The sequence below is a fragment of the Hipposideros armiger genome, unplaced genomic scaffold (assembly GCF_001890085.2).
Source record: "Hipposideros armiger isolate ML-2016 unplaced genomic scaffold, ASM189008v1 scaffold_87, whole genome shotgun sequence".
NCBI classification, from domain to species: domain Eukaryota; kingdom Metazoa; phylum Chordata; class Mammalia; order Chiroptera; family Hipposideridae; genus Hipposideros; species Hipposideros armiger.
The window spans coordinates 1,531,392-1,555,645 of NW_017731437.1; the positions used below are offsets into that span (position 1 = coordinate 1,531,392).

Below are 24,254 nucleotides of genomic sequence, written 5' to 3' on the forward strand. Positions count from 1 at the left end.
TTGTCTGGGGATGGTGTTTCTGTTTTTGCCAGAAAATACTGAAATTGGCCCTTGGTGCTCATACCGTAGCAGCATGGCCATAGCTGATTGGACCCCAGGTGGGCACCTCACTCGGGGCAGCCAGTGGCTTATACGGTGGCTTTGTCCACCCATAGACACCAAGAAAGGTGGGATCAAACAGCATCTCTCTGCTGTGGAGTTTGACAGCTGGTTACTCAGTGGTGGGAGAAGTGGAAGGCTGAGAAGCTGGGCTGACTGCACGCTGAAGTGGGGATGCCCGGCCTCTCCCTCTTTTCCAACCCCCCCCCCACCCTGGCTGAGGGTCTGGAGAGGCTGGGGCCTGAAGTGGCAGTCGCCTCGTCCACCACCGCCCATTCCCAGGCCCCTGAGCAGCTGCACTGGGTCTGTCCTTCCTGCAAGGCTGGGCCATGTGGTCTCTGATTCCCAGAGGCCTGACTCCCTTATTCCCAAGCATGTCCTTTTACTGGTTACAGCCCCTCACTTTGGGAGCCTGAATGGGCCTCTGTTCCCTGACACCAAAGCTTCTGATCCAGTGTCACCAACCCCAAGCGACCGCCAAAGTCCAAACACTTACACTGGTGTGATAAATTCTTTTGCCAAAGGTATCAAATGAGCCATTATGAAAACCATGGCCCTGGTAAGTGTGGAGGGGGACTTTCTTGAGTTCAACAATGAGTGTTTTTCAGCCAGCGTCCCTCAAATAGGACAGGACAAGGCCAAGAACAGGGAGTGGTGAGAGAGGCCCTGGCCTGGGGCACAAAATTGAAAGGGTACAGTAATTAAGGGGACTATTTCAATACAAAATTAAGTATTCAAATCGAATATTTTTAAAACTCTGCATTAAAACAAAAATATCCACGATGAACAAAAAAGTCAAAACTTCAAACGAAGACAGGCTGTTGTTTGTTTTCACGACCCTGCGTGGCTGCTGTGTCTCCAACTGAGTGAGTCCATGTGTTATTATTAATGCAAGCCAGCAGCCTGGGCAACCTGGGGCTTTATTCACAGATTGTTTTGGTTTTTTTTGGTGTTTTTTTTAAAAGGCATTTATTAAATTTTTCCTTTTGGCTCAAAATATACGGGAAGATATTTTCATAAGGACGCATGGGACGCGCATTCTTTTCTTTTTGCCTCAGGTTCCGGTGTGGCGCTATCTCCTTTCAAGGAGGGTGAAAGGACGCCCAGAGGTAGGAAAGCAGGAAGGTCACGCCGCCTGCCCCACAGGCTGAGGCTTCCTGGGTGTGGTTCCCGCCACGGCCAGCAGGGGTCGCTGTGGGGCCGCGCGGCCAGGACCGCCTGGTCTGCGAAGAGCCGTAACCTCCTCACCCCCCCCCCCAATCCTGACACCCCATCGCTCACAGCCTGAACACACCGGGGGAGCTGACCCAGTTGCTCAGCTCTTCCATGACAAGGCTATCCCTGAGTGTGGAGCACAAAACAAAACTCCAACCAGCATCACTCCTGGACCAAGTGCCCTTCCCCTGCCCGGCAGGCAAGCAGCACGCCTAGCCCAGGTCTGGGGCGAATCGCTACTTAGCAATGTCCTCTTTCTAAGGGGTGGGGAGTGGGGAGAGCCTTTCTCAAGGGCCACATTCTGGAATGATTGCAGTTTGAGCAGGTTCAGAGGCCTCTTCACCACTCTTACGCCCACTGAAGTGAAGCTGGGGAGGGGGTCTTTCTTCCCAGACCATTCCTGTGCACCACCACCACCACCACCACCACCACCAGCAGCCGTTCTGCTCTCACAGACCCCACCCGCTCTGACTCAGCCTCCGCTCCCCAGGTCCTTGAGGCCCAGGCCCTGGCAGACCTCCTGGGTTGCGTGCACTCCCTTTCCTTTGCACTCTGCCTCCTTTGCCCCTGTTCATTTACCTCCCTTCGTCTCTGCTCCTTCTCTCTCGCGGCTCATCGCTCTCGGCCCAGTCCACCCTCTCCTCTCGCCATCCGCTGCTTCCCGCGGCCTGACAGTCCCTCTCTGAGCAGTCCCATGTTCCCAGCTCTGGGGACTGCATCCTCCTCCTCCTCCTGGTACCTGTCTTGCAAAGCAGGCCTCGTGTTCACGCCTACTTTCAGTGAGAGGTGGCCAGCTTAGAAAGCCTGAGTGATTTGCCCAAGGTCACACAGCCTTGGGAGACGGTCTGACTCTGAGCCAGGCGCCCTGCCTTGCAGCGTGGCCTCCCTCAAAGGCCGTGCCCACGCTGCCCTCTCCTTGGCCTGCATACTGGTTTTGCTTTCTAAGAGTGATATTCATGTACTCTTTGGATGTCTATCGCGTACCTCTCCTGTGCCAGGCCCAGGAAATGAAGGCACAGCGCTCAGGGAGGCCACCGTCTGAGAGACAGGACTTTTCCTGTGTCAGCTGAATCTTCCCAGGCAGCGGGGAGCCCTCCCAAGGGGCAGAGGCTGCTTCCTGCCTCTCCTGCAGCCCACCCGGTGGTGGTGACCTCCTGGTCCCTCCTCAGGGAGTTGATGCTGATTGTTGCCTCCATCATGCATGGGGGCTGGGCAGGTCCAGCCCAAGGCTGTGGGCTGCAGGGTAGACAGCTTGGGAAGGGGGTCTGGGAGCTGAGAGCTCAGGGAAGGTGTTGGGATTTAAGGCTAGGGGTGCACTTCCTTTCTCAAACACCCAAGGGTTGACCCACTGCAGGTAACTTGAGCAGCAAAGCCCCCTGACTTTTTTAAACAAGCACAGACACCCTTCCTTTCCAGCCCCCCCCCCACACACACACACACAAGGCCCCGCTTCCAGTCTCCAGCCCTGTGCTCCTGGTTAAACAGGTCAGAGCCCCCACCGCAGTCATAAGCCCCCCCTCAGAGGGCTCCGTGACCAGCCAAGGTTGAGACACAGGTTAGCAGTGGGCCGGGAGCTTTCAGGAACAGGCCCAAGCCCTGAACTACGGAGGGACTAGGAGGGAAGACAGGCGAGGGGCAGATGGCAGGAAAAGACCAAATGATCGTGAACAGACACAGGAAGAACAAGTCTGTTTAATGACAAGGCTGGGTCTGGTTACAAACATCAGAAACTACAAAAGGAGAGCAGGCAGTCACACGATGGCTGCACGCGGATGGGACAGGAGGGGACACAGGCGCACCAGCCACAGCAGCAAAACATCCTTGAGGACGATACACGTGACCAAGGGGCACACATAAGGGGCAGTCCCCAGCGACTCTGACCCAGATGATGGAGAGGGCCGACTGCCAGCCAGCAGCCAGGAGGGGCCGGGAGAGGAAAGGCCCTTGGCCCTCAGAGCTCCAGGATGAGATGGAGGCATCTGGCCCTGTTATCAGTGTGTGTGTGTGTGTGTGTGTGTGTGTGTGTGTGTGTGTGTGTGTGTGTGTGTGTGTGTGTGTGTGTGTGTGTGTGTGTGTGTGTGTGTGTGTGTGTGTGTGTGTGTGTGTGTGTGTGTCCCGCCAGGGTTGTCTTAGTGGCAAAGGCAGATGGGGCTGGCATTCCAGGTTTCTTTCCTGCAGCCCCTCCCCCAGCACAGTCATCCTGTCCAGAACTGCTGGTCCCTCTGTCTGCTCTTGCCCATTTTGGAGCAAGACAGGGAGCCACATCCTTTTGTGGGGGGTAAAGGTGGGGAGAGCCAAACCCTTCTTGTCTGGAAGTGGAAAGGAGGAATGTGGGGAACTGGTCCGAGAATGGGCTGGGTTTCCTGGCAAGCTGCGTCATCCCAACCCTGCCCACGCAGGCCCCCGGGTCACCCCAACTCTGCCCACAGACCCAGGTCCTCTCTGTGCTGCTGTGGGACCTCCATCTCTGCCAGAGCACTGTTCTCTCCCAGAAACGTGACCAGGCCCCCTTCCTGCCCCACGCGCAGGTGAGCTGAACGGAGGTTTCACGTGACCTCCGGGCCCCGCACATATGCTTTATAGATATGTATGTATGTATATATATTTATATAGAGCTTGTATAGAGAATATATCTGTATATATGGTAGATATGTGTGCGTAATACTCTACGTAGGTGATGTAGAGGCCTGCATGCTGGTCGGGCAGACAGGAACGGGGCTGGTGTTCTCCCGCAGTGACTCGCAGACCTGTCCCCGACTCCTGCCCGCTGCTCAGCTAGGTCTCTAACAGTGAGTAGAAAAGCTAAGAAGAGTGGGCCCAGCTCTTCAAGGAGGAAGGGTCCGCCACCCCCACCTGCCATCGGTGCCTACTGAGTCAGCATCTAGGCAGCCAGTGCCACCTCCTGGCAGCTCCAGGGGGACTGTGGCTGGGGCAGAGGCCTCTTTCCAGGAAGATGAGTCAGGGATTCCTCCAGCTTCCTTGGCACCCAGAAATGGAGGCTCAAGGACGGTCTTCAGAACTGGGCCTTCTGCTCAAGGTGCTGCCAGGGAAGGGGGAGGAGAGCGGGGGTCCTATGGCCCCGAAGAGGGCAGCGTGGCCGGCGGGCTGTGGACAAGATAGGAGATGGAGGCAACAGGTTACAAGGGACCAGAGGCCAGCAAGGGGACAGGGGTAAGGGAGCAACCCCCTCCCCGACACCCCCCCACACACACACACACACCCACAGCCCCGCAAGGCAGGACACCACCTGCTGTGACCTGGCACAGTGCAGATGAGAACAGCCCACTAGGCCCAAGTTCATCTCCTAGGAGCCTGCTGTGTGACCTCAGGCAAGTCATCTGAACCCCGGATCTTTCTAAAATGTGACTGCCTGCCTTGTCCAGCTCTGTGAGAATGGTGTGAGGCCAAGTGTTTCACAAAGTGCAGAGAGGGAACTGTACAAATGTCAGCTCTTTGCTATTGATTCTGACATGCAAGCGCTCTCTGCTTGGCCTGTCTGGGTTCCCCGGAGGCCACCATAGGTCTTCTCTGCACAGGCAGCTCTTTGCACTCACCACCGCGCCCCACCTCCCCACTCCCCCACCCACAAAAAAAACGCGTGCACACACACACCCTTAAGCAGAGACAGCTCAATAAACAGAGGCGCCTGGCCCACCACTGAGTTCCTGATAAGAGGAGTCGGATGGAGGCCTTCCAGAACTCTGCTCAGTCACTTCCTCCCACCCTCTGAATCCCCTGGGACCTTGGCAGTAGGTTGAGTCCACAGGCACCGGCCCAGGGAGATACGCCTTCTTGGGGGTCACAACCATGTGCTCTGAAGGTCAGAGGGACAGCTTGCGAAGGGATGAGAGGGCAATCCCCATGACTTCCCAGCTCAAGGGTAACCCAAACGCCAGGTGGCAAGGCCCAGGTGGGACAGGACCCAGCCACTCCCCGGGGAAGGCATCTTTATTCAGTCTGCAAGGAGCAGAACAGGGCAGATGAGGAGAGTTGGGCAGTTTCCTAATGCTTGGAGTTTGGTGAGAGTTAAGTCCCAGGGGTCCAGCTGGGGCAAGAAAGGGGAGGGGACAGGGCTCTGTGTCGGGAAACATGTCCATGTGTTTCTGATTCACTGGGGCTTACGCTGGCCAGTTTGCTCTCTCTCCGGTCCCTCTAGGCCCCTGTAAAAAAGTCCTTTTCTCTAGAAGCAGGAAGTCTTGTCTCCTGGCTGTAAACAAACTCATCTTTGGCAGCAGAGCCTGCCTGGGGAGAGGCGTGGGAGGGCAAGCCCCCGTCCCCCAGTGACCCCTTCCTGGCCCCTCTGGCTACTTCCAGCAGCTCTCCCGGCTCTGCCAGCGCCTCCTCGGGCAGGTAAAAATCTCCTGCCTACTTCCCATCCGCCCAGAGTCGGGGGCAGGCCAGGGCCCAGCTGTGCACATCTGGAGTCGCTCCCTGGCTGTAGCCAGCAGTTCCTGAGGACTCCGGCTCTCCTGGGGTGGTGCCTTACAGGGAAGAGAGCAGGAGAAGGCTGGGGCCAGTGTGGTCAGCCGCAGGAAGGTCAGGAGGCCTGGCCTCCCCAGGCGGCCCTCAGGGGACCTTCTTTTCGGAGCTGGGCCCGCAAGGGAGGACTGTGAGCAGGAGGTCTGGCGACGGGGGCCAGTTCTGATCCCAGGGAGGAGACGCCGCCTTTTCCATGGGAAACTACTGGGAATGTCTTTCCACAACGCGTGTCCTGAGCTGCTGGCTGACCCCTGCCTCTCATTCCCGCCTCCGCTCCTTGCCCTCCTTCCTACTCCAGCCCTGCCTCCACCCCTCCATTGAGCTCCCAGAGCCAGCCGCCCCCTGAAGGCCCAGGGAGGCCGGAGTGTTCCCAGCCGCCATGTCTGGGGGCCCGCCCTCCCCTCGTGTTCCGAGTCAGCTGGAGTCACTGATGCCGGCCACCCGCCTCGAGCCATCTCCTGAGCCCTCACCCCAGAACTGGGAACTGAGCCTCAGGGGTCAGCCCAGAAGTAAACACCCCTGCTGGTGTGCGTGAGAGTGACACCCACACAGGCCTGTGTGGGCCTGGGTGGTGCAGGCATGTGTACATGTCCTTGTGACTCTCCTGGCTCGGGCTGTGTTGAGGCAGAGGTGGGAGAGAACGCCTGTCAGCCTTAGGTGAAAACAGCCCCATGTGACTGCTGCCCAGCGAGGAAATGGCCGGAACCACCGGCTGCCTCTGGGCCCCATGAGCCAGCCTTCCTGCCAGGAAACTTCTGTGCCTCTCTGCCCCGGGCAGCTGCTGTCTTGGGGTGCTCTGAACACCCCTGTTCTAGGGGAGGGGAATTTGTTCTTCCCCAGGAGGGGAATTTGCTTAGGGCTTACGGGAGCAGGGGCCTGGGCTTGAGGCGGCCTTTTCCTGTTGTGCCTGTCCCAGACCCAGCATCCTGGAAGCGTTTCTGACCAGCGGTCAGCCCTGGGCCTCGGGATAGATGGGGGATCAGGGGACAGGGGAGGACACGGCCCACCCTCACCCCTCCTCACGTGGTGGCGTTGGGGACCTGCTGTACCCAGCCCACTTCCTTGTAGGCAGCAGTCACGTGGCTGTAGATGAGGCCACACAGCTTGGCCCAGGCTCTCTGCATCTCTGGCAGGAAGTCGTCGGCAAACTCCTTGGCGATCACCTCCAGAATGACCCCAGAGAGGATCTGGGGGCAAAGGGAAGCATGGGGAGTAAACGCCTGGGCACCCCGCCCCGCCCCGCCCCCCGCCCCCTTTCTACCTGGTGTTTGGCTGAGGAAATTGTTTGTGACACAGCCTGGCAGCTCTGGGAACCAGACACCCTCAAGACCCAGCCCCTACCCTGCTCGGCCTCCCTGTGGCAGCCCCCTCCTAGGGGAGAAGCTGGGAGGCCCAGTGGTCACCTCTGCTGCTCCAGGGAGCCCACCCAGAGCCTGCTGGTGCCGCGTGGGCCCTGGGGTGCTCTGAAGCAAGCAGGGTGGGTGGTGGGGTGTCATACCTTGAAGTACACAGGCTCCACCTTGTACTTGAGGGCGTGGGCTTTGCCCACCAGGGCAAGCACGGAGGACACCTTCTCGGGGTCGTGCAGGTTCTCCACGGTGGCGTTGAGGGCCCTCATGACCCGGCAGGCGTGCTTCCGCAGCTGGGGGCTCTTCTCCATTTCCTGGGAGTCCTCCATGTGCTTGAACTGGCTGAAGTACTGCTTGGCAGATGGGAACTTCATAAAGAACCTGGTGGGCGGGAGGGGGTGGGCGCTGGAGCAGGGGCTGCCTGAAGCGGCCTGGACACGGAGGCCCAAGGCTGGGAGAGGCAGGACTCACCCGGTAACTGTCTTCACCACGTCCCTCGCTCACAGCCCCTCCTCTGGCCCAGCTGGTTGACACGCGGCCCCCTACCCAGGTCCTGGCCATTTCTTTCCACCCGACTCACGCGGGCTGGCAGCTTCATCTCCCAGGCCTCTGCCTTCCTTGCTTCTTGCCTCCTTCCCAAACCCTATGCACCCTTCACGGCCAGCTCCCATCACAGCCGAGAGGGTAAGAGCTTTATTTCTGGAATCATGAGCCAGTGTGGCCTTGGGAAAGTTGTGTAACTTCCCCAAGCCTCGGTCTCCTCATCCACGAAGTGGGTATCCTTGTGCCTATCTTGTTGCGGGTTTTTATGAAGATGAAATGAGAAGCAGCGCGGGGCTCAGGAAATGCCAGCCTTTATTATGACCAAGTCTGAGTGCTTTGTAAACAAAGTAAAGCGGGAGTGACTTAGCCCAGGTCCCCCAGCGCACGAGGGAGGACATGACGCTCAGCCCTTCTCCCCCCAGCTCCTCTCCCCCCTCTTCACTCCTCTGCCTCCCTCCTCGGTCTGCAGTGAATATTGATTTAGTGATTGACTTAAAGACAATGATTGATTTTGCCTGCCTGACAAGGTTCTGAAATTACTCCACGTCCTAACATCTCACCTCCCCAACAAGCCTCTGTACTTCTTGGAGCCGACCCCCGGTCTTTCTAGCTCTAGCCCCTTACCTCTGTTTATTCGAAGTTGTCTACCCCGCCCCCTCAAATATCACGTTTATTACATCACTCTCATGCTTAAACATTCAGTGTCTCCCTGCTGTTTACTGGACAAAGTCAAAGTCCTCGACCTGGCATTCCAGGCTTCTTACAAACTGTCCACCCACAGACGTGTCCACACTCGTTTCTCTGACATCATGTCCACGTTCGCCCAGGGCTACTGCTTTCCCCTCAAGGCCATCGGCGGGTTCCCTGCCACCTTTTACTGGGTTCCACAGCCCAAGGGCAGAACCAGGGTCTCATGCACCCTGTGACCTGCCACCCCAGCCTAGGGCCCTGTGTCTGCAGAATCACGCTGACCACCAGGGCTGGTCACCATGGGAGGTTCGTCCACATACTCAATCAGAACTTACGTAACTTCTCTGAAGCCTCAGAAAATGTATGGAATGTCTTGGACCTGTTTTTTAGGTTGTTTCTTATTTTGGAGTGTCCCCCCTTTGTGATCGGAGAGCTGATAATTTACCAAAACAGCCCTTTGGCCGGAGGTCAAGGCTCAGATCTGAGAGCTGGAACAGATGCAGAGAGAGCATCTGGCCCAGGCCATCCTGGCGGGCACAGCTGCTGATGGCAGGGGAGTGACTAGGACACAGTCCATGTGCAGACCCCCGAGGGTCCCTTTTGGAGGCCAAGTGTGACCTTGGGCAAACGACTTCACAACCTCCTGTCTGCAAAAGTGTGAGAGGAGTCCCTCCCGCTCACTGCTTCACAGATGTGCTGGTGAGGGCAGAGGAGGCAAGCAGTCTGAAAATGCTTTGGATTTTTCTGGAGAAGTATTGAAATGAAGGACAAACGATTTGGACTTAAATGAGGATCTCAGACTTCGGGGGGCTTACACTGTAAACAAAAGAAACGATGGTTTCTATTTGCCTGGTGTGTTACAATGTGCAGAGCACCTCCTATCATTCGTTTCATTGACGCGGTTAAGCAGGTCTCACATCCATCTTACTGATAAGGAAAGACCAGGAAATACTTACTGAGCATTTCCTACGGAGTCTCATTAATCCTTGCGATACCCTCCTGACATCGGCACCTTCTGCTTTAGGAATTGATGCCCAAGGTTGCCCAGTGAAGTTGGTGGAGTGGGTGGCAGGGCCAGGAAGGAGCCTGGCAGCCCCTGCTTTGACAGTTTCCCCCGCTGCCTCTGAGAGACTGCAGTGGTGGTGTGTGTGTGTGGGGGGGTATTGTCGTGGCATGGGACCCAGATAAGTCTCCTGCCTCAACACCCAGCGCTGGATTATGGTCCTGAGCAATGACAATCCCAAGGAACTCCTCTTCCTGGGCCAGGGGCGTCTGGGGGCAACGTGCTCCACTCCTTCCTTCACCCCAGCCCCTTGGTGTTTTTACTCCTGAGCCTCCCCGTCCAGGCCTGTGCTGCTGGGAAGAAGGCTCAACAGCCAGCCTTTGGAGGTTTCTCAGCTCCCAGAGGCATCTGGGCTTCCAGGAGAGCCTGAAATAGGCCTTCCTAGAGGCTGGGAGTGCCCTTCCTGTTCTCCCGGGCAGGGAGTGGTGGAGGTGTGTGGTCAGACCCGCAGGCAGCACCTCCACCACCACCAGCATTGTGGCTGCTAACTCCTGGGGTGGGGGTGCACCTGGCCTCAGCCCAGTGCAGAGGGAGGAGGTGAGAGTGATGGTCGGAGGGCTAGTGTCTCAGGCGCTCACTGGGGCCTGTCCTTGTGGATGGGTGCGGAAAGATAGGAGGGGTTGTGGCAAAACTGAGGGGCACAGGATCTGGGGGGCGGCTTATCAGTTTTGCCCTTACACCGTCTTAACAACCCCGTCCCCCCAAAATGGGCAGAGAGCAGGAGGACGAGCTGGTGGGACTTGGGGCTGGCAGGGAGGAGCTGGGTGCCCCTCAACACAGAGGTGGGGTCAGGTGAAGGGTGGCACGGGGCTATCAGCAGGCCCATGGAACTGCTGTCTCAGGCCTTCTCACATTAACCGCAGGTCTCTCTCAGAGCACTGAGCGCTTTGGCAAACACCGCCCCCAGCCCAGTCCTGGATCCCCTAAGAGTCAGGAATGGGGCACTAGAGGGGTGCAGAGAGAGAAATAAAACCTGGCCAAGAGCCCACTCTCCAGAAACAGGTCAGCCCTGTCTGCGTTCAGCTCCCTCCTCTGTGTGCCCCCACTCCTGGAGAGTTTGGGTGCCCCAGGAGCTGGGTCTTGCACACATCTGCTACATGCTCTCACTGGCAAATGACAAGGGTGGGGGAGGGCATGGAGGCCCTCCAAGGTCCATCCTGGGGATTCTGCCTCGTTTCCCCTTGGTGACCCCTGGGTGTACCCATGCATTCTGAGGCCTGGTAGGCTGTGGAGCTTGCACACGGCTGAGAGCTGCCCCCCAGGGAGGCTGTCTGGCCCACTGGGGACTCCGTGAGCCGTCTGGGTGCTTGCACATGGGATCTGCATGTCCCAGGGTCTGATGGCTTCAGGCTCTGAAACCCCCTCTTAGCTTCTCCCCCATCTCTCCTCCCCAGGGGTTGAAATAGCTGCCCCTTCCTCAGGAATCGTCCTCCAGCTCCTCAAGGGTGCCTCTTGCTCTTTTTCCCCCAAAATCTGTTTCTAAGTTGGAATCAGGGCATATCAATAAGGAGCTGGGTAGGTCCCAGGCTTGGGGGAGGCAGAAGGGAGAAAGTGTGGGGGAGAAAGAGGAGCCAGAGATGGGGAGACAGGCGTGCACTTCATCAGTCCTCTCCATGAGGTCTCATCCCATCTTCAAATAAGACTGTCCTGCCCTGTCCTAGATTTGACTGCTTCTCCCTGCCAAGGACAGGGGTTCGAGGTGAGTGTGGTCTGGGTCCCCTTTGCCGCCACCCCCAGGGACCAGCACGTGTGGGAAGTAAGCACAGATCTGTAGCGACAGTCAGTTACCGGCTTGGGGACACTACTATGCAGGAATGGTGTGTGCACCGGTATAGGGCTGTGTGAATAACGCTGTCGCTGTGTATGTGGGTTCCTCCAGGGCATGCAATGCTGGGATGACCCCTGAGCCCAACACATGTGGCCTTTCCTCCCCAGGTGGCAGGTTCAGGGTGGGGCCCTGCCTCCTGTGGCTTCTCCCGTTCCCTCCATGGATTCAGTAGCGATGTAGCCTAGGGGACTGTGTGCTCCTCCGCTCACCTGTGCCTCACCTGGGAGCTCCCTGCTGGCCCACTCCCTAGGGGCAGGAAGGACCTGCTGGGAAAACTGGACCTCAGCCTGTTCCTTCTGACCTCTATTTTCTTGTCCTTTGCACTATTCTTCCAAGAGGCTTTGAAATCTTTCAAGGGGTTGAGCTGGAGAGAGGGCTCTGCTTCCCTCTGCCCCCCTTCTGGGCTACGCCTCAGTTTTCCCTTCTCTAAAATGGGGAGCCCCCACTGACGCTCCCCTTTGAAAGGCTGTTAAAATGTGTGTCCATAACCGCGGCTGGGTGGCTGGGGTCGTTGATGAGAAAGGCATGACTGGCTGAGCTTGGAGTTCTGAGGCCAGGAGAGGAGGGGGACAGAGGTACCCTCTTTCTGCATGTGGTTCCTAGTTCCTGGTGAGCCCGGCACCCAGAGCCAGGCAGGGCTCAGCCAGGGCTTCGCCCACCCAAGGCGCCCCTCGCTGAACGCATCCCACCGGCCGCGGGGCCCCAGTCGCAGCTGGGGAGGTGGCGCCGGAGCTCAGACCCTGGCCGAGCCCGCCCTGCCCGGGGCCGCTGCCACCGTCCCTCCCCCGGGCCCGGCGGGGCTGGGGCGACACCTACCTCACCAGGATGGCCACCCCCACGTCCTCGCAGTTGGCATAGAGCCGGGCCCACGTAGCCTGCACCGCCTTCCTCTCCGCCTCGGACAGCTCCTCGCTCCGCTCCCTGCGCTCAGTCTCCATCTCGCACGGCACTTTCTCCATGAGCAGCACCAAGCCCAGTCCGGCTTCGCTCGGCGGCGGCGGAGAGCGGAGCGCAGGGCGCGGGGAGCCGGAGCGGCTGCGTGTGCGGCGGGCGGGCGGGCGGGCGAGGGGTAGAGCGCGCCGGAGGGAGGGAGCGTGTCTGTCTGTGCGCGCCGGGTGTGTGTGTGTGTGTGTGTGCGCGCGCGCGCGCGCGTGTGTGTGTGTGTGTGTCTGCGCGCAGGATATATGTGCAGGGGGCGGGGGACCGCGAGCGGGGGGCGGGGATGTCGTCTGACGGGAAAATGTTAAAAAAACAAATCCGTTCCAATCCCCCAACCCCGTGTCTGTGAGCCAATTCCTGCAAGGTGAAGGCAGGGCAGGGTGGAGACAACGCCGCCGGCGCTCGTCCGCCAGCCGGCAAGGACCCCACGGAGTTTGCCCGCGGGGCGGGGCGGGGCTGGGGCGTGGGTGTGGCGGCTGTGCCGGGGGGTCCCCGGGGGAGGGGCGGTCACGCGGCGCGGGGCGGTGCGGGTCGCACAGGAGTGCACCCGGGCGGGTGCGGCGCGCCCCGGCTCACGCTGCGAGCGGAGTTGGGACGCGTGCGTGTGTGCACCCTTCACGCGGCGGGGAACTGATTCAAAGTCATACACTCCCAGGCATTAGCGGTGTGGCTGCCGGCCAGAGGTGGGGTACGCGAACCCCTCCGGTGGCGCGGCGGTCCGAGCTGAGCTCCCGCTGGCTCCTGGCCTCTCCCAAACCAGCCACTGGGTGTTGCGGCGCCTCTCCCAGAGTTCCGGACCCCCGGCTCCGGAAGGTTAGGACTGGGTCGTCTCCCGGCTGGAGTCTCCCTGCTCCAGTACCTTAGGTGGAATCCACCGCTGTAGGGATGGGGCACCGCTGTCAAACTTGAGCGCCAGGGGCCTGCGCGCTTTCCTCCCGACCAGCACCCCCAGCCCCTTGGTGCACACCCTCTGCGTCGGAAAGAAGTCCCTGGGGGGCTTACTAATGACACAGACAGGCCAGGGTGGAGCGAAGTCAGAAGGAGAGGCAGCAGGGCTGGGCAAACAGACCTGGGAGGGCCAGGAGGTCTTGGGGAGGCCGAGGCTGCTGGAGACATCTCAGCCACCAAGGCTCCTAGTAGGGAGGGGTTCTGGGGGGTGGAGATGACAAATTCTTGTCTTGGTGGCTCTGCTCTGGGAGATGTGAGTACCGTTGGACCAGAGTAGGGACTGTGCCTCTGGCAACCACAGGTAGTCCTGGGACAGCCAGGTCCCACCTCTGACTCCCAGTGGAAGCCTGATGCCAGACACGGCTGCAGTGTCTGAAACTGGCACACTGCAGGTGTGTCCCGTTCTCCCTAAGGCTTCCTGGGGACCCTGCCTTTCTTGAGACTTTGTGTCCCACTGCTCAAATATCGCAAGAGGTTGGCTGTCCTTTTCAGCTTTGCTTTATGTGTTTATTTTAAAATTCATATTTCAGGATACAGAACCCAGGGACAGCCCCAGCTCTGGCCCTCCTTGGGGTGCAGGGTTCAGGTGCGTTACTGGAAACCTGGGCGGGCGGCCTCTTGACACTGCCTCCATCTTGGTTGAGGGAAGGAAGATCTAGCCTTCTTTTGGGGTCTTGGAAGGGGATGGACGGGAGCGGGCGGGCTCAGTTCCTTGCATCACTCTCACACCCATGTCCTCACTTTGGGCCCCCTTGCCGTTGCCTGGGCACCCTGCCCTGCCTGGCCTACACTGAGCACACTGCACGGGGCCATCTCACTAAACTCCTCTGGTAGTTTCCCAAAGCCTTCCAAATGGCTGCCCAAGAAATTCTACCAAGGTGTGGAAGTAGAAGAAATCTTATCTCTGTTTATTCCTATCTCATCCTTTACAAGTTTTACATATGTCTATGGTACAGGACTGTATTTGCACAGTAGCGTAGTATATCTTTATAAGTCGATGCATTGATCTAGTTCGTGAGTGCACACTGAAATTCTGCCTTTTACTGAAGAGGGCATGTAATCAGAAACGTTTGGAGAGGGCTGTCCAGAGGGTCGAGCTGAACCACTTAGCCAGCCCCTCACTCCCTGGCCTCCCTTGTCTCCCTGGCTTCACTAGTCCTCCCCTCCTGCTGCCTCCCCTGTGACATCATTGCCCTGCTGCCACCCAGCTTCCAGCTGCTGGAACATGCCCTGCGCTCTCCCAGGCAGGGTTTTCTGCCTGAGGGCCCACCCTTCCTCAAGGACCTGCACATGCAGATGCCTCCAGCCCCTTTGAGGCTTCCCCTGATGCTTGCAAGTCCCAAAGGGTCCTGTAGGTGCCTTTAAAGGCCTAACTCACTCTCCTGTGGTCATCGTTTAACTTGTCAGTGTGTTTGTGTGGACTATACACCCCTCGAGGCCAGGCCCGTGTCTTAGTCATGTCTACAACCAGAACAGACAAGTCGATGTACCTGCCCTCGGAAACATGCTGGCCCAGCTCAGCTAATCGGTCATCTTCACAAGGTCAGGTCTGCCGACCCCACTAATCAGCTTGAGCCTCCTAATCCAGCACCAGCAGGAACCTCGGGACACAGCAGTGGCTTGGAGAGCTGGCAGGGCCACCTTGGCCTTCCTCACAGACTGACTCCCCCTGGGAGGGGATGGGGCAGCCGAGCCATGTGCACCACCCTCTTCCTGCTCAGCACCTTGGCTATGCTCTGGCGCCAACGATTCGCCAACCGAGTCCAACCGTGAGAAACTGACGGGGCCATGGGCTGGGCTGGGGGAGAAACTGCTTGGCTGGGCTACACGGAGCTGAAGGTGGGCAGGGGCTGCCTGGACCTCCAGGGAGGCGAGGAATCCCTGAGAGGCTCCCCCTCAGAGTAGGGGACTTGGAGCTCTTCAAAGACACTGGCCGATGTGACTAGGTCCTGCCCAGAAGCAGGAAAAGGTGTCTGGGGTCTGGCCCACAGCTCTTCATACCTGTGCTTCCTTCTTACAGAGAGCCCAGTGGAGTAGATGGGGCAGTTTTGGGCAGCACCTTGGAGACAGACTCCCAGCCCCCAGGCAGGTAAGGCAGAAGAGTCTGGGGTGAAGGAGGGAGGACGCTGCGAAGGAGGCTGCCCGTCCCATCCCTGTCCATGCCTGGGAGGGTGTACATGGGTGCGCACGCGCTCTGTGCTGCACCCCCCCTTCCCTGTGTGCCTGGTGGGCAGGCTCAGTGTCTGTTTTCTGCAGCTGGGAATGGGAGCTCCCAGCCTCTCCTCTGGACCACAGCTGCTTTGCTTTGCTCTGCTTGTCCGAGAGTGCGGGGTGGTCCCCAGCGTCTTTTCTCCAGCAGGCTCTGGGGGAGTGGAGAGAGGGATGAGGCAGAAGCCGCTCTGCATGGCTTTGCCTGCCTTCCCTTCCCCCTCCCTCTCCTGCTGCCCCACAGCCTCAGAGACGCCCCTGCCTGAACCATTCGCTGTCCAGTCCCCAATAGAAGGCGCAGGAGGGGCATGACATCATCAGCACGGAGTGTCATTGGCTGGGCAGCCCCTGCGGGCGGGACGCTGTCTCCTGTGGCCAGAAAGTTAACTCTTCCCTAGGCTGGTCATGTGGTCTGTACCAGGGGTGAAGTTTGGGGAACTTCCGGACTTTTCCTTCCCTGGGTGATCAGTGTCCTTTGATGATAGGGGCTCCTATGCCGAATAAAATGTTGAAAACTCAACCAGTGTTTATTAAGAACACACTGTTGGAAATGTCCTTTGTACCTATGGACCCACTTAGTGTGGGAGACTGATCTGAAGAGTGGCATTGTCCCCTGCAGAAGCGTCTGCTCGCCCCTGGCACTGCTTTGCTCGCTCCTGGTGAAACAAAAAGTATAACGCTCTGTAGGTTCCAGGGCCGCTGGAGGGAGGGTGTCTCCCCAGAGGGTTTGGATGGCTGGCACAGTCAGCAGGCATGCGTGTCTGTGCACCCCCATGTCTCTTTCAGGCTGTGGAACCTGCCCGCAAAGTGCCCCTTAGATGTGTGGAGACCGGCAAGGCAGAAAACTTGAGTCTTTCTCTATGTCTCCGTCCCTGATTCTCCTGGTCCCAAATGTCAGAAGGCCCACTGGGGGGTCCTAGGCATGTGTGGGAAACAGGGGCATTTCTGTGAAACCCTCCCTGGACATCTAGGGCAGCTGATTACTACTGCTGATGAAATGGGATGACATATACAAAATGACCATCACTGGGCTTCACACAGAGGGGGCCCACAAGTGCTGACTGGTCCTCACTGTTGAGTTTGGGTCTGGAGTTGGGCAGAGTTTAAATCCTGGCTCTTCTCTTACCAACTGAGAGGCTTTGGGCAAATTATATAATGGTTTTGTTTTTGGTTTTGTTTTTTTTGTATGCTGGGATTAATAACAGAGTGGTGAGGTTTCTGTGAGGTTTAATTAACTGTTAGGAAGCCCTTGGCACAGAGTAACTGCTCAATAAATGCCAGCTCTTCTCTTGTCACTATCTCATACTGATCAGTGCCTTATGCGTCCCTGGGGCTTGTTCATGTATTAACTTACTCAGAAGTCTCAGTAGCCCCAGAGGGTTGGCAGGACAAGCGTTGCTACCTCGCTAACGGTAGAGGAAATGGAGGGACAGGGTGGCCTCAATTACTTGCTCAAGGTCATCCATCCTGTTTGTGGGTGACATGGGACTGACAGGCCCTTGGCTTTTGGCCGTCCGTCTCCTCTACATGGAATGGGCCTGGACCTCCTGTCAGGAAAGGAAAGGCCAACTCTGGGACCATCTGGGCAGGCCTGGCCTGCTGTGGCCTAGCCAGAAGGAGTCAGTTGCCTATTAACTCCTTGGGACCCAGTGAACTGGAAAACTTGGCCTGACGTCTAACACCTCCCACTGATGGTGGCAGCCACGGAGGGCTGGCCCAGGGTGGCGGAAGGGGTGACATTTCTGCTCTCCAGGCCCACAGCTGTAAATTCCAGCTGGTTTCTTGGGTGCTCTTGCCCCTCAATAGTGGGGCGTGAGACGTGAGCAAGCGAGGCATGGGGTGTGAGGAAGAGAAAGGCTGGAACAGTGGGAGGGCTGTCCTCTCCAATCCTCCGACTCCCATGCTTTTCTCTGTTTAGGGAGAAAGAGCCTCTGAAGTAAGGCCTCGCCTCTTCAGGAACTGGGGCCAGCTGGCCGAGGCAGGTAGGCCAGGGCTGCAAGCCCTGGAGGGCAGAGGGCAGGGCTGGGGCCAGAGAAGGACATGCAAGGCCTGGCCACGTGGGCGTGGAGCAGACCACCTTCAGCTCCATGGTCATCGGCGGAGGCTGACACTAGGAGGTGGACTCCTTCCATCTGCTCCTACCTTGAATCCGTTAGGTTTGCGGCCGGGGCAAGGGTTAGTTTTTAGAGCACCACGTGTGAGCTTCACAGTGTTTTCTAGGCTTGGGGATGAGTGGTGGTCATACTGGGGGCCTGAGGGCAGTGCTAGGACTTCTAAGGGACAGGCAGTGCTCTGGACCGTCCACTCTGCAGGGCAAGCCCCCGCCTGGGCACAGGAGAAAGTGCCCATGTGGTTTGGTTTTGTTTCAGCTCAAGTCCTGGTTTGCCCCCTCCCCCAGGGGATTGCTGTGGTGGAGGCAGCAGCAGCGGGAGGGAGGATGAGGAAAAGCAGCAACTGAGAAGGTAGACTGCTCCCTTTTTGCCCCTGGACCCGCGGGTCCTCACTTCTCACCAGGCCCTGGCTGGGGGACTCCTGAGGCCAGGCCTGGCAGGGGCTGGCAGGAGGGGCTGAGGGGCTGAGGTGCTCGGGGCTCTGGGATGGGCTCCCCTCCTCTGAGTCCCTGAGGCACCTCTGAAGCTGGCCCAGAGACAGAGACTCAGTGGGGTCCACTGGGTTATCTCAGCCCCGCAGCTCAGGCTAGAGGGAAGAACACGTGGGGAGTGGGGGACTCCAAAGGGAGGGACAGCTGACAGTTCGCATTTACCCAGGAAGGGCTTCCCATTCATTCTCCAATTTAATCCTCACAATAACCCGTGGAGACTAGTCATAGTATTATCCACATTTTAGAAATGAGGGCACACAGAGAAAAGCTAGCTAATTTACCCAGTGTGGCCTCCCTAGTAAGTGGGGGACCCTGGGCTCATAGGAGGCCGCACCTGGAAGTTGGTGGCTGCTCCCTGAGGGATGGGGTTCCTGACCTGGACGCCTCTCCTGCAAATCAGGGGCCACACTGTTAAACCTCAGCTGTGGTCCAGGGCTGTGTGGTGTCACTTTGCCATGGTGGCACTCACTGCCTATGGCATGTGCCTCTCCCTGGTCCCCAGAGCTCACCGTGTCACTGGCTGCTCTGCTGAAATTATCAATAAGACATGCCAGTTGGATCTGTGACAGGTCTGCCTAGAGCTGGGTGGAAGCAGCCCACAGCTTGTCCTCTGAATGTGTTTTCGGAGTGTGTGTGCATGCGTGCCTGTGTTCCAAATGGGCAGTAGCATGTGGGAAGGGAAAAAGCATGACACTTGTTTTTGTCAGTCTGCTGACTGCTCAGTAACTGTGGAGGCCTCCTTTGCCCCCAGCTGCTCTGCCATCTCTCTCTTTACAATCTGCCCAAACCTGAGCAGAGATAAAAGCAGATTTCCGCTTCTGCTCCCTGAGGTCCAGACGCAGACCCTGCAGGCAGCTGCTCACGACTCTCTTGAAGCCATTCATCTTCCCAAGTGGCCCCCCCACACACGCACCTCTCCATCCCACCCAGCCTCTGCTGCCCACCCAGCGGCGAGGTCTCTGCCTGGCTGGCCCCTGCCCCTGAGTTTCGTGAAGCAGGAGATGGGGCAGTTTCTAGACAGCAGCACCTCACATCTGAAGGGAAGGAAGGAAAGGGTGAGATGCTACAGACTGAGGGGACCCACTCTGAAGCCATGGGGGAGGGGCACTGATCCTGCAGGGAGCTGGCAGCTCTGTGGAAGCCCTAAAAGTGGGGCAGGTCGGGGTAGGGGAAGGGTCGCATAAGGGGTTGAAGCTCTGTGTTGGGACCACGTCTGAGCCCCACTGCCCACTTGACAGGGGCTGTGAGCTTGTGCCACCTGTCTCAGCTCCTGTCAGCCTGTCTTTCTACTGGGAGGCATCTGCCTTCCTGGTGAAAGGACTGTCAGGCTGAGGGCCAGAGGGCACTGTTCCCAACAGGTCTATGTTCCCTGATCCTATCTTTGCATTCATTCTCTGCTTGCCATGTTCCTGTCACTTCATCCTTGCCTCTGCTCTCTGCCATTTCCAAGTTGTCTGTCTCTTTCCACTGGTCCGAGGAATTGTCAGGCCAAGGTCACCTAGCCGTAGCGAGGCTGGCTCACAGCCCAGACACACATCCACAAAGCGACACCCCTTTGCAGCACTGTTCAGAGGACCTGCTCAGGAGATGGCGGCTCCTCCAGGGATGCATTCTGGATGAAGGGAGGGAAAGAGAGGAAGGGGCTGCTGGCGATGGGGGGATGTGTCTGCCGGGGCTTGGAGGCTGCTGGGGCCCTAGCAGCTGGGGTCCATGTGGGCTGGGAGGGAGGGGCTCAGTCCTGGGGGCTGCAGGCTGCTGTGGTGGGAGCAGATTGTGTTTACACCTTCCCCACACACCCAGCCCACGCTCGTCTCTTATTCCCGGGCTCTCCCACCCCTGGGCTTTGCACAATCTGCACAGAGCCTGGCGCGCCTCTCCAGAAGGCTGCCAGGGACTAAGGTGCCCTTCCTCGGTCCACTGTCTCCCGTCACAAAGGTTGGTGTGAAGCCCACGGCAGGGGTGGACCCAATGTCCCCAAGAGGCCGAGTCCTTCTCCCCTCCCACTTCCTGGGGAAGAGCTGCTGCTTGGAAATGAGAGCAGGAACGTTCTGGGGCTTGGTAGACTGGCCATGATGGGAGGCAGGGGGTTCAGACAGACCTGAGGCGGGGAGCTGGGTCACTCCTGGTCCACCGCACAGAGTTGCTGTAAGGGTTAAATTAGATAATGTGTGTAAAGTGCTTAGCGTGCTAAGTGTTCAACATGGGAACTGGGATGATTGTTTGTGAACTGTCAGTTACAGAACAATTAGTCATTTCCGAACAGGTAGTAGGTTCAGAACAGCTAGAGTCGCTCACCAGCACGCCAGGGCCCTTCCCGTCAGTCTTTCCACTCGCACAATAGCTGGGCATGGGACGTTTTGAAACTAATGGGAGCACAGCAGAGGGTGCAACTGCAGGCTAGGGGCACCTAGGAAGGCCCAGCACCCAGTAAGGCTGCATGAGAGGGCACCGCTCTGGCCTCTGTGTGCTCAGAACCCTGTCCCGACATCCAGTGGGGGTCTTGGCCTGGACACCTCCCCCACAACTGGCTCTGCCTCCTGGAATGAATCTCAGCTCCCAGGGAAGACGGGAGGTGGCCGCCCTGATGCTTTTCCATCCTCTGTCTGAATGCTAATCTCTCCGCTGATGGGAGCCTGAGTGACAGGGAAAAGGCTGCTCTGAGCTGCAGGGTGACTGAGGGCAGCAGCCGGGCCCAGGGAGGTGCTGTTGCTTGCTACTTCCGTGGCTGACACTCAGGGTTGCTGCCAGTCTCTCCTGGAGACTGGGACATGACCAGACAGCTAATGAGGTGGTGGGGTGGGTGAGGGAGCAAAGGAAGCTGCCGAAGCAGCTGCAGCAGCTGCTGCTGTCCTGAGTCACCCTAGGGTGCAGATGCAACCTCGGGGAGTACCTGCCATCCCAAATGTGTGGTTGTGTGTAAGTGGGCAGGATGGTCTCGGATGAGGGTATGTAGCAGAGGCTCTGGTCCAAGAAAGGTGGGCATGTGCCTGATCTGAGGCAAGCACAATGGCGTGAAAGCAGGGTACCCCATTGGTCCTGCAGGCTCCTGGGGCCCCTCTGCAGGGGCTTCACTGTTAGGAAGAAGCCCAAGGAGCTAGAGGAGAGTAATGTTTCTTTGGAAGCCTCAAAAGAACGGCCTAGGGCCGGCCGAGTGGCACGTTGGTTGCCGAGTGGCACGTTGGTTAAGAGTTGGCTTGGGACACCAGCTCTGAGCAGCAGGGCCCCGGTTCGGATCCCACATGAGGGCCAGTGATGCTACGCCCTCTACAGATAAGATGCTGAACAACAGCTCGACCTGGAGCTGGGCTGCCATGAGTCGCCAGTGATGCGTAGGCTGCAGCCCCTGCTGCAGTGGGCTGCCATAAGCTACTGTGAGTGGCTGGCAGCCAGCATGAGCTACCAAGAGCTGCTGTGAGTGGCCGTCCAGTGGCCGGCGACCGATCTGCCTCACCCGGGAAGAACACAATGATGGTGCCAACTTGGGCCAGTGAAGCATCGTCCTCCACAACTAGACTGAAGAACAAAAGGACAGCAACTTGTCTGTCCCCCTTCCCCAGTGCTGTTCCTCTCCCCCAATTCCCCAATAAAATCTTTTAACCGCCCCCCCCCCAAAAAAAAAGGAGAACGGCCTAGTGGCTTATACTGAGGTTTATGTTAATATAATGATACTACTACTACTATTATTAATAATGGATAACATGTCTCCAACACTTATTATGTGCTAGGCACTGTGCCAAGTGATTTATAAGCATCATCTTGTTTATGAGGCAGGAACCGTTGTTATCCTCACTGACCCAATAAGGAAAGTGAAGTTCACAGAACTTGCTCAAGATCACTCATAGCTAGTGAAGCTAGGACCTGCACCTGGGCAATGTGACGCTAAAGCCTGTGAGGCTCTTGGGACAAAGACTACCTGAGTCTAGAGCAGCAGTTCTCAACCTGTGGGTCACGACCCCTTTGGGGGTCGAACGACCCTTTCACAGGGGTCGCCGGGTACTCGTACGTGGGCGTATCTGCATGTGGGCCTGGAGACGGATAGAGGAGCGGTGTCTCAGTTCCTAAGACCATCGAAAATATGTGTTTTCCGATGGTCTTAGGTGACCCCTGTGAAAGGTTGAGAACCGCTGTTCTAGAGTCAGGTATGACCCATCCCCCAGGGTCCAGGAATGAGCTGTGGCCCCACCCCGAGACACCTTTGCAGGTAGGCTGGACGGGGTTTCCCACGGTTATTCGCAGGAATCTTTCTTCAGCAACTCATCATTGGAAGGCAGACCAGACTCCGGGCCCTGAAAGGCGGGCGAGTCCTTGCCTGCCAGTTGGGGGAGTGGGGAGAGCTGCCTCTCCAGGATCTGCCATCCCCCTCAGGGAGGATGCAGCGGCTGCTGGCAGGGGTGACAGATGGTGAGGTCATCACTCAACCATGGCCACGGCCACTCTGTTGCCTCCTTCAACCCCAGCGAGGGTTGACGGGGGAGACTGAAGAGGAAGGTTTTGCTTTTGTTTGTTTTTACAGGGGGAGAGCTTAGGGCATGGGGACTAAGGAGGTGGCTTCAAGAGGTACCCAGTGACAAGCTAGAAGCAGTCCTTGAACCTAGTGACTACAGGCCGCCTCTGTGGGATATATATGCCCCCTAGTGGGCATTAAGAGTAGAAGGTGGCTGAGAAAACGAAAACAGAAAGATTCACTGAGGGACTAGGACCTGTGAGTCTGGGCAAGAATGGTCAGCCCTCTCTCCATGTGGACACACATACACACACAGACAGACACAGACAGACACACAGATCCACACAGACACACACACACATAATATCATATGCAGAAGCCAGATGACCTAAGCATTAAAAGAAATTATTTAATTTATTCAACAAGCTTATATTAGCAGCCTACGTGTACATTATAAGGAGTGTGTTGGGAGTGATACAGCAGTGATAGGACAGTGCCCGCCCTGCCCGTTAATACAATGGAAAGATCCCTGCCTAGGAAGCGCAGTTCTGCCAGGTGAGCAGCTGCCTGGGCACGTGACCTTTCCTTCTCTGGACCTCAACTTGCCCATTTAATAAGCATGTGTTGAACCCAGGTGGGCCGGTGCTGAGGACCTAAAGGACTAATGACCATCTTCAGGAAAAGAAGTGTCTAGTGAAATGACAAGGATGGGCCTCTGGAATCCTCCCAGATTCTCCCACTCCGAAGAGAATAAAACGGACTGTGTCTGGAGGTGCTAGCGAAGACTCACCACTCAACAAACTTTTTGGGGTGCCTGTGTGCCAGCCACTGTGGAGACAAAGTGAATGAAGACTTCCTGCTATAAGCAACCAGAAACTGGGGAAAATACAAGAAACAGATCCTCGACAATAGGCAGCACACAGGACGGTAACCCAAGACTGCCTCAGCGTCTGCCTCAGCCAGTTCCTGCCTGGCGGGGGAGGGGAAACAGAGCAGACGGCAGTGGTCTCGCCCAGGGGAGGGGACAAGATCAGAACCCAGACAGTGTGTTGTTCCTGGGATTTACACACAGATGGATGGGATCCAAAAGCGGGTGCAATGAAGGTGATTCCATGGAAAAGGGGAGTCCTTGCAATAGAAGACAAAAAGCACTAACCATAGAAGAAAAACAGCTTAATTGGACTTTATCAAAATTCTTGCAAAGAGACTGGGAGAAAATATTTGCCAAGCAAAGACCTGAGAAAGGATCTGTATCCAGAATGTATAAAGAACTTTAACAACCTGATACCAAGAAGACAACTCATAAAAAAGGGGAGGGTTTTAATACACACAATTCGCAAAAAAACGTATACGAATGGCCAATAAACACATAGAAAGATGCTGAACATGATAACTCATCAGGGAAATGCAAATCAGAGCCATGAGATACTACTACACACCCACCAGAACGGTTCAAATTAAAAACTGACCACCACAGGTGCTGGCGAGTGTGGAGCAACCGTAACATTGTACTAGGTTGCTGGGGTTGCTCACAGAGTTATGTCCACTTGGCAAACCAGTTTGGCAGTTTCTTATGAATTTATCCATGAGGAATGGAAACATATGTCCACAAAAAGATTTGTACCAAAATGTTCACAGCAGCTTTATTAGTAATAGCTCCAAACTGGAGACAACCCAAATATCCATCAACATATGAATGGCTAAACAAATTGTGACATATTCATTCAATGGAATAATAGTCAGCAATAGAAAGGAAATGGGGGTGACCAGTTAGCTCAGTTGGTTTAGAGTGTCATGCTGATAACACAAGGTTGCCAGTTCGATCCCCACATGGGTCACTGTGAGCT

At 57.1% G+C, this 24,254-nt stretch overlaps 2 protein-coding genes across 7 annotated transcripts; one reads left to right on the plus strand and one right to left on the minus strand.

Moving 5' to 3' along the window:
• Positions 1-2,987: 2,987 nt before the first annotated feature.
• On the minus strand, positions 2,988-12,386 carry CYGB (cytoglobin). Of its 2 annotated transcripts, none has more exons than XM_019644520.1 (4): positions 12,083-12,386; positions 7,292-7,523; positions 6,807-6,980; positions 2,988-4,419 (listed from the first exon to the last, which is right to left on the minus strand). In XM_019644520.1, the coding sequence occupies exons 1-3, from the start codon at positions 12,223-12,225 to the stop codon at positions 6,813-6,815; spliced, it is 543 nt and encodes a 180-aa protein (XP_019500065.1). In that variant the 5' UTR covers positions 12,226-12,386; the 3' UTR covers positions 2,988-4,419; positions 6,807-6,812. The 2 variants fall into 2 exon arrangements, with proteins under 2 accessions (XP_019500065.1, XP_019500064.1); XM_019644519.1 differs by having other exon boundaries at positions 6,817-6,980; positions 12,083-12,383.
• A 329-nt stretch (positions 12,387-12,715) lies between these two features.
• On the plus strand, positions 12,716-23,434 carry PRCD (photoreceptor disc component). 5 transcript variants are annotated; one of them, XR_002124240.1, is made up of 5 exons: positions 12,716-14,922; positions 15,174-15,242; positions 17,280-17,343; positions 17,731-17,823; positions 23,042-23,434. XR_002124240.1 is itself a non-coding variant. In XM_019644281.1 (4 exons), exons 1-3 carry the CDS (start codon positions 14,849-14,851, stop codon positions 17,299-17,301), a joined length of 165 nt encoding a protein of 54 aa, XP_019499826.1. In that variant the 5' UTR covers positions 12,716-14,848; the 3' UTR covers positions 17,302-17,343; positions 23,042-23,434. The 5 variants fall into 5 exon arrangements, 3 of the variants coding, with proteins under 3 accessions (XP_019499826.1, XP_019499825.1, XP_019499824.1); XM_019644281.1 differs by lacking the exon at positions 17,731-17,823; XM_019644280.1 differs by lacking the exon at positions 17,731-17,823 and having other exon boundaries at positions 17,280-17,339.
• Positions 23,435-24,254: the final 820 nt, after the last annotated feature.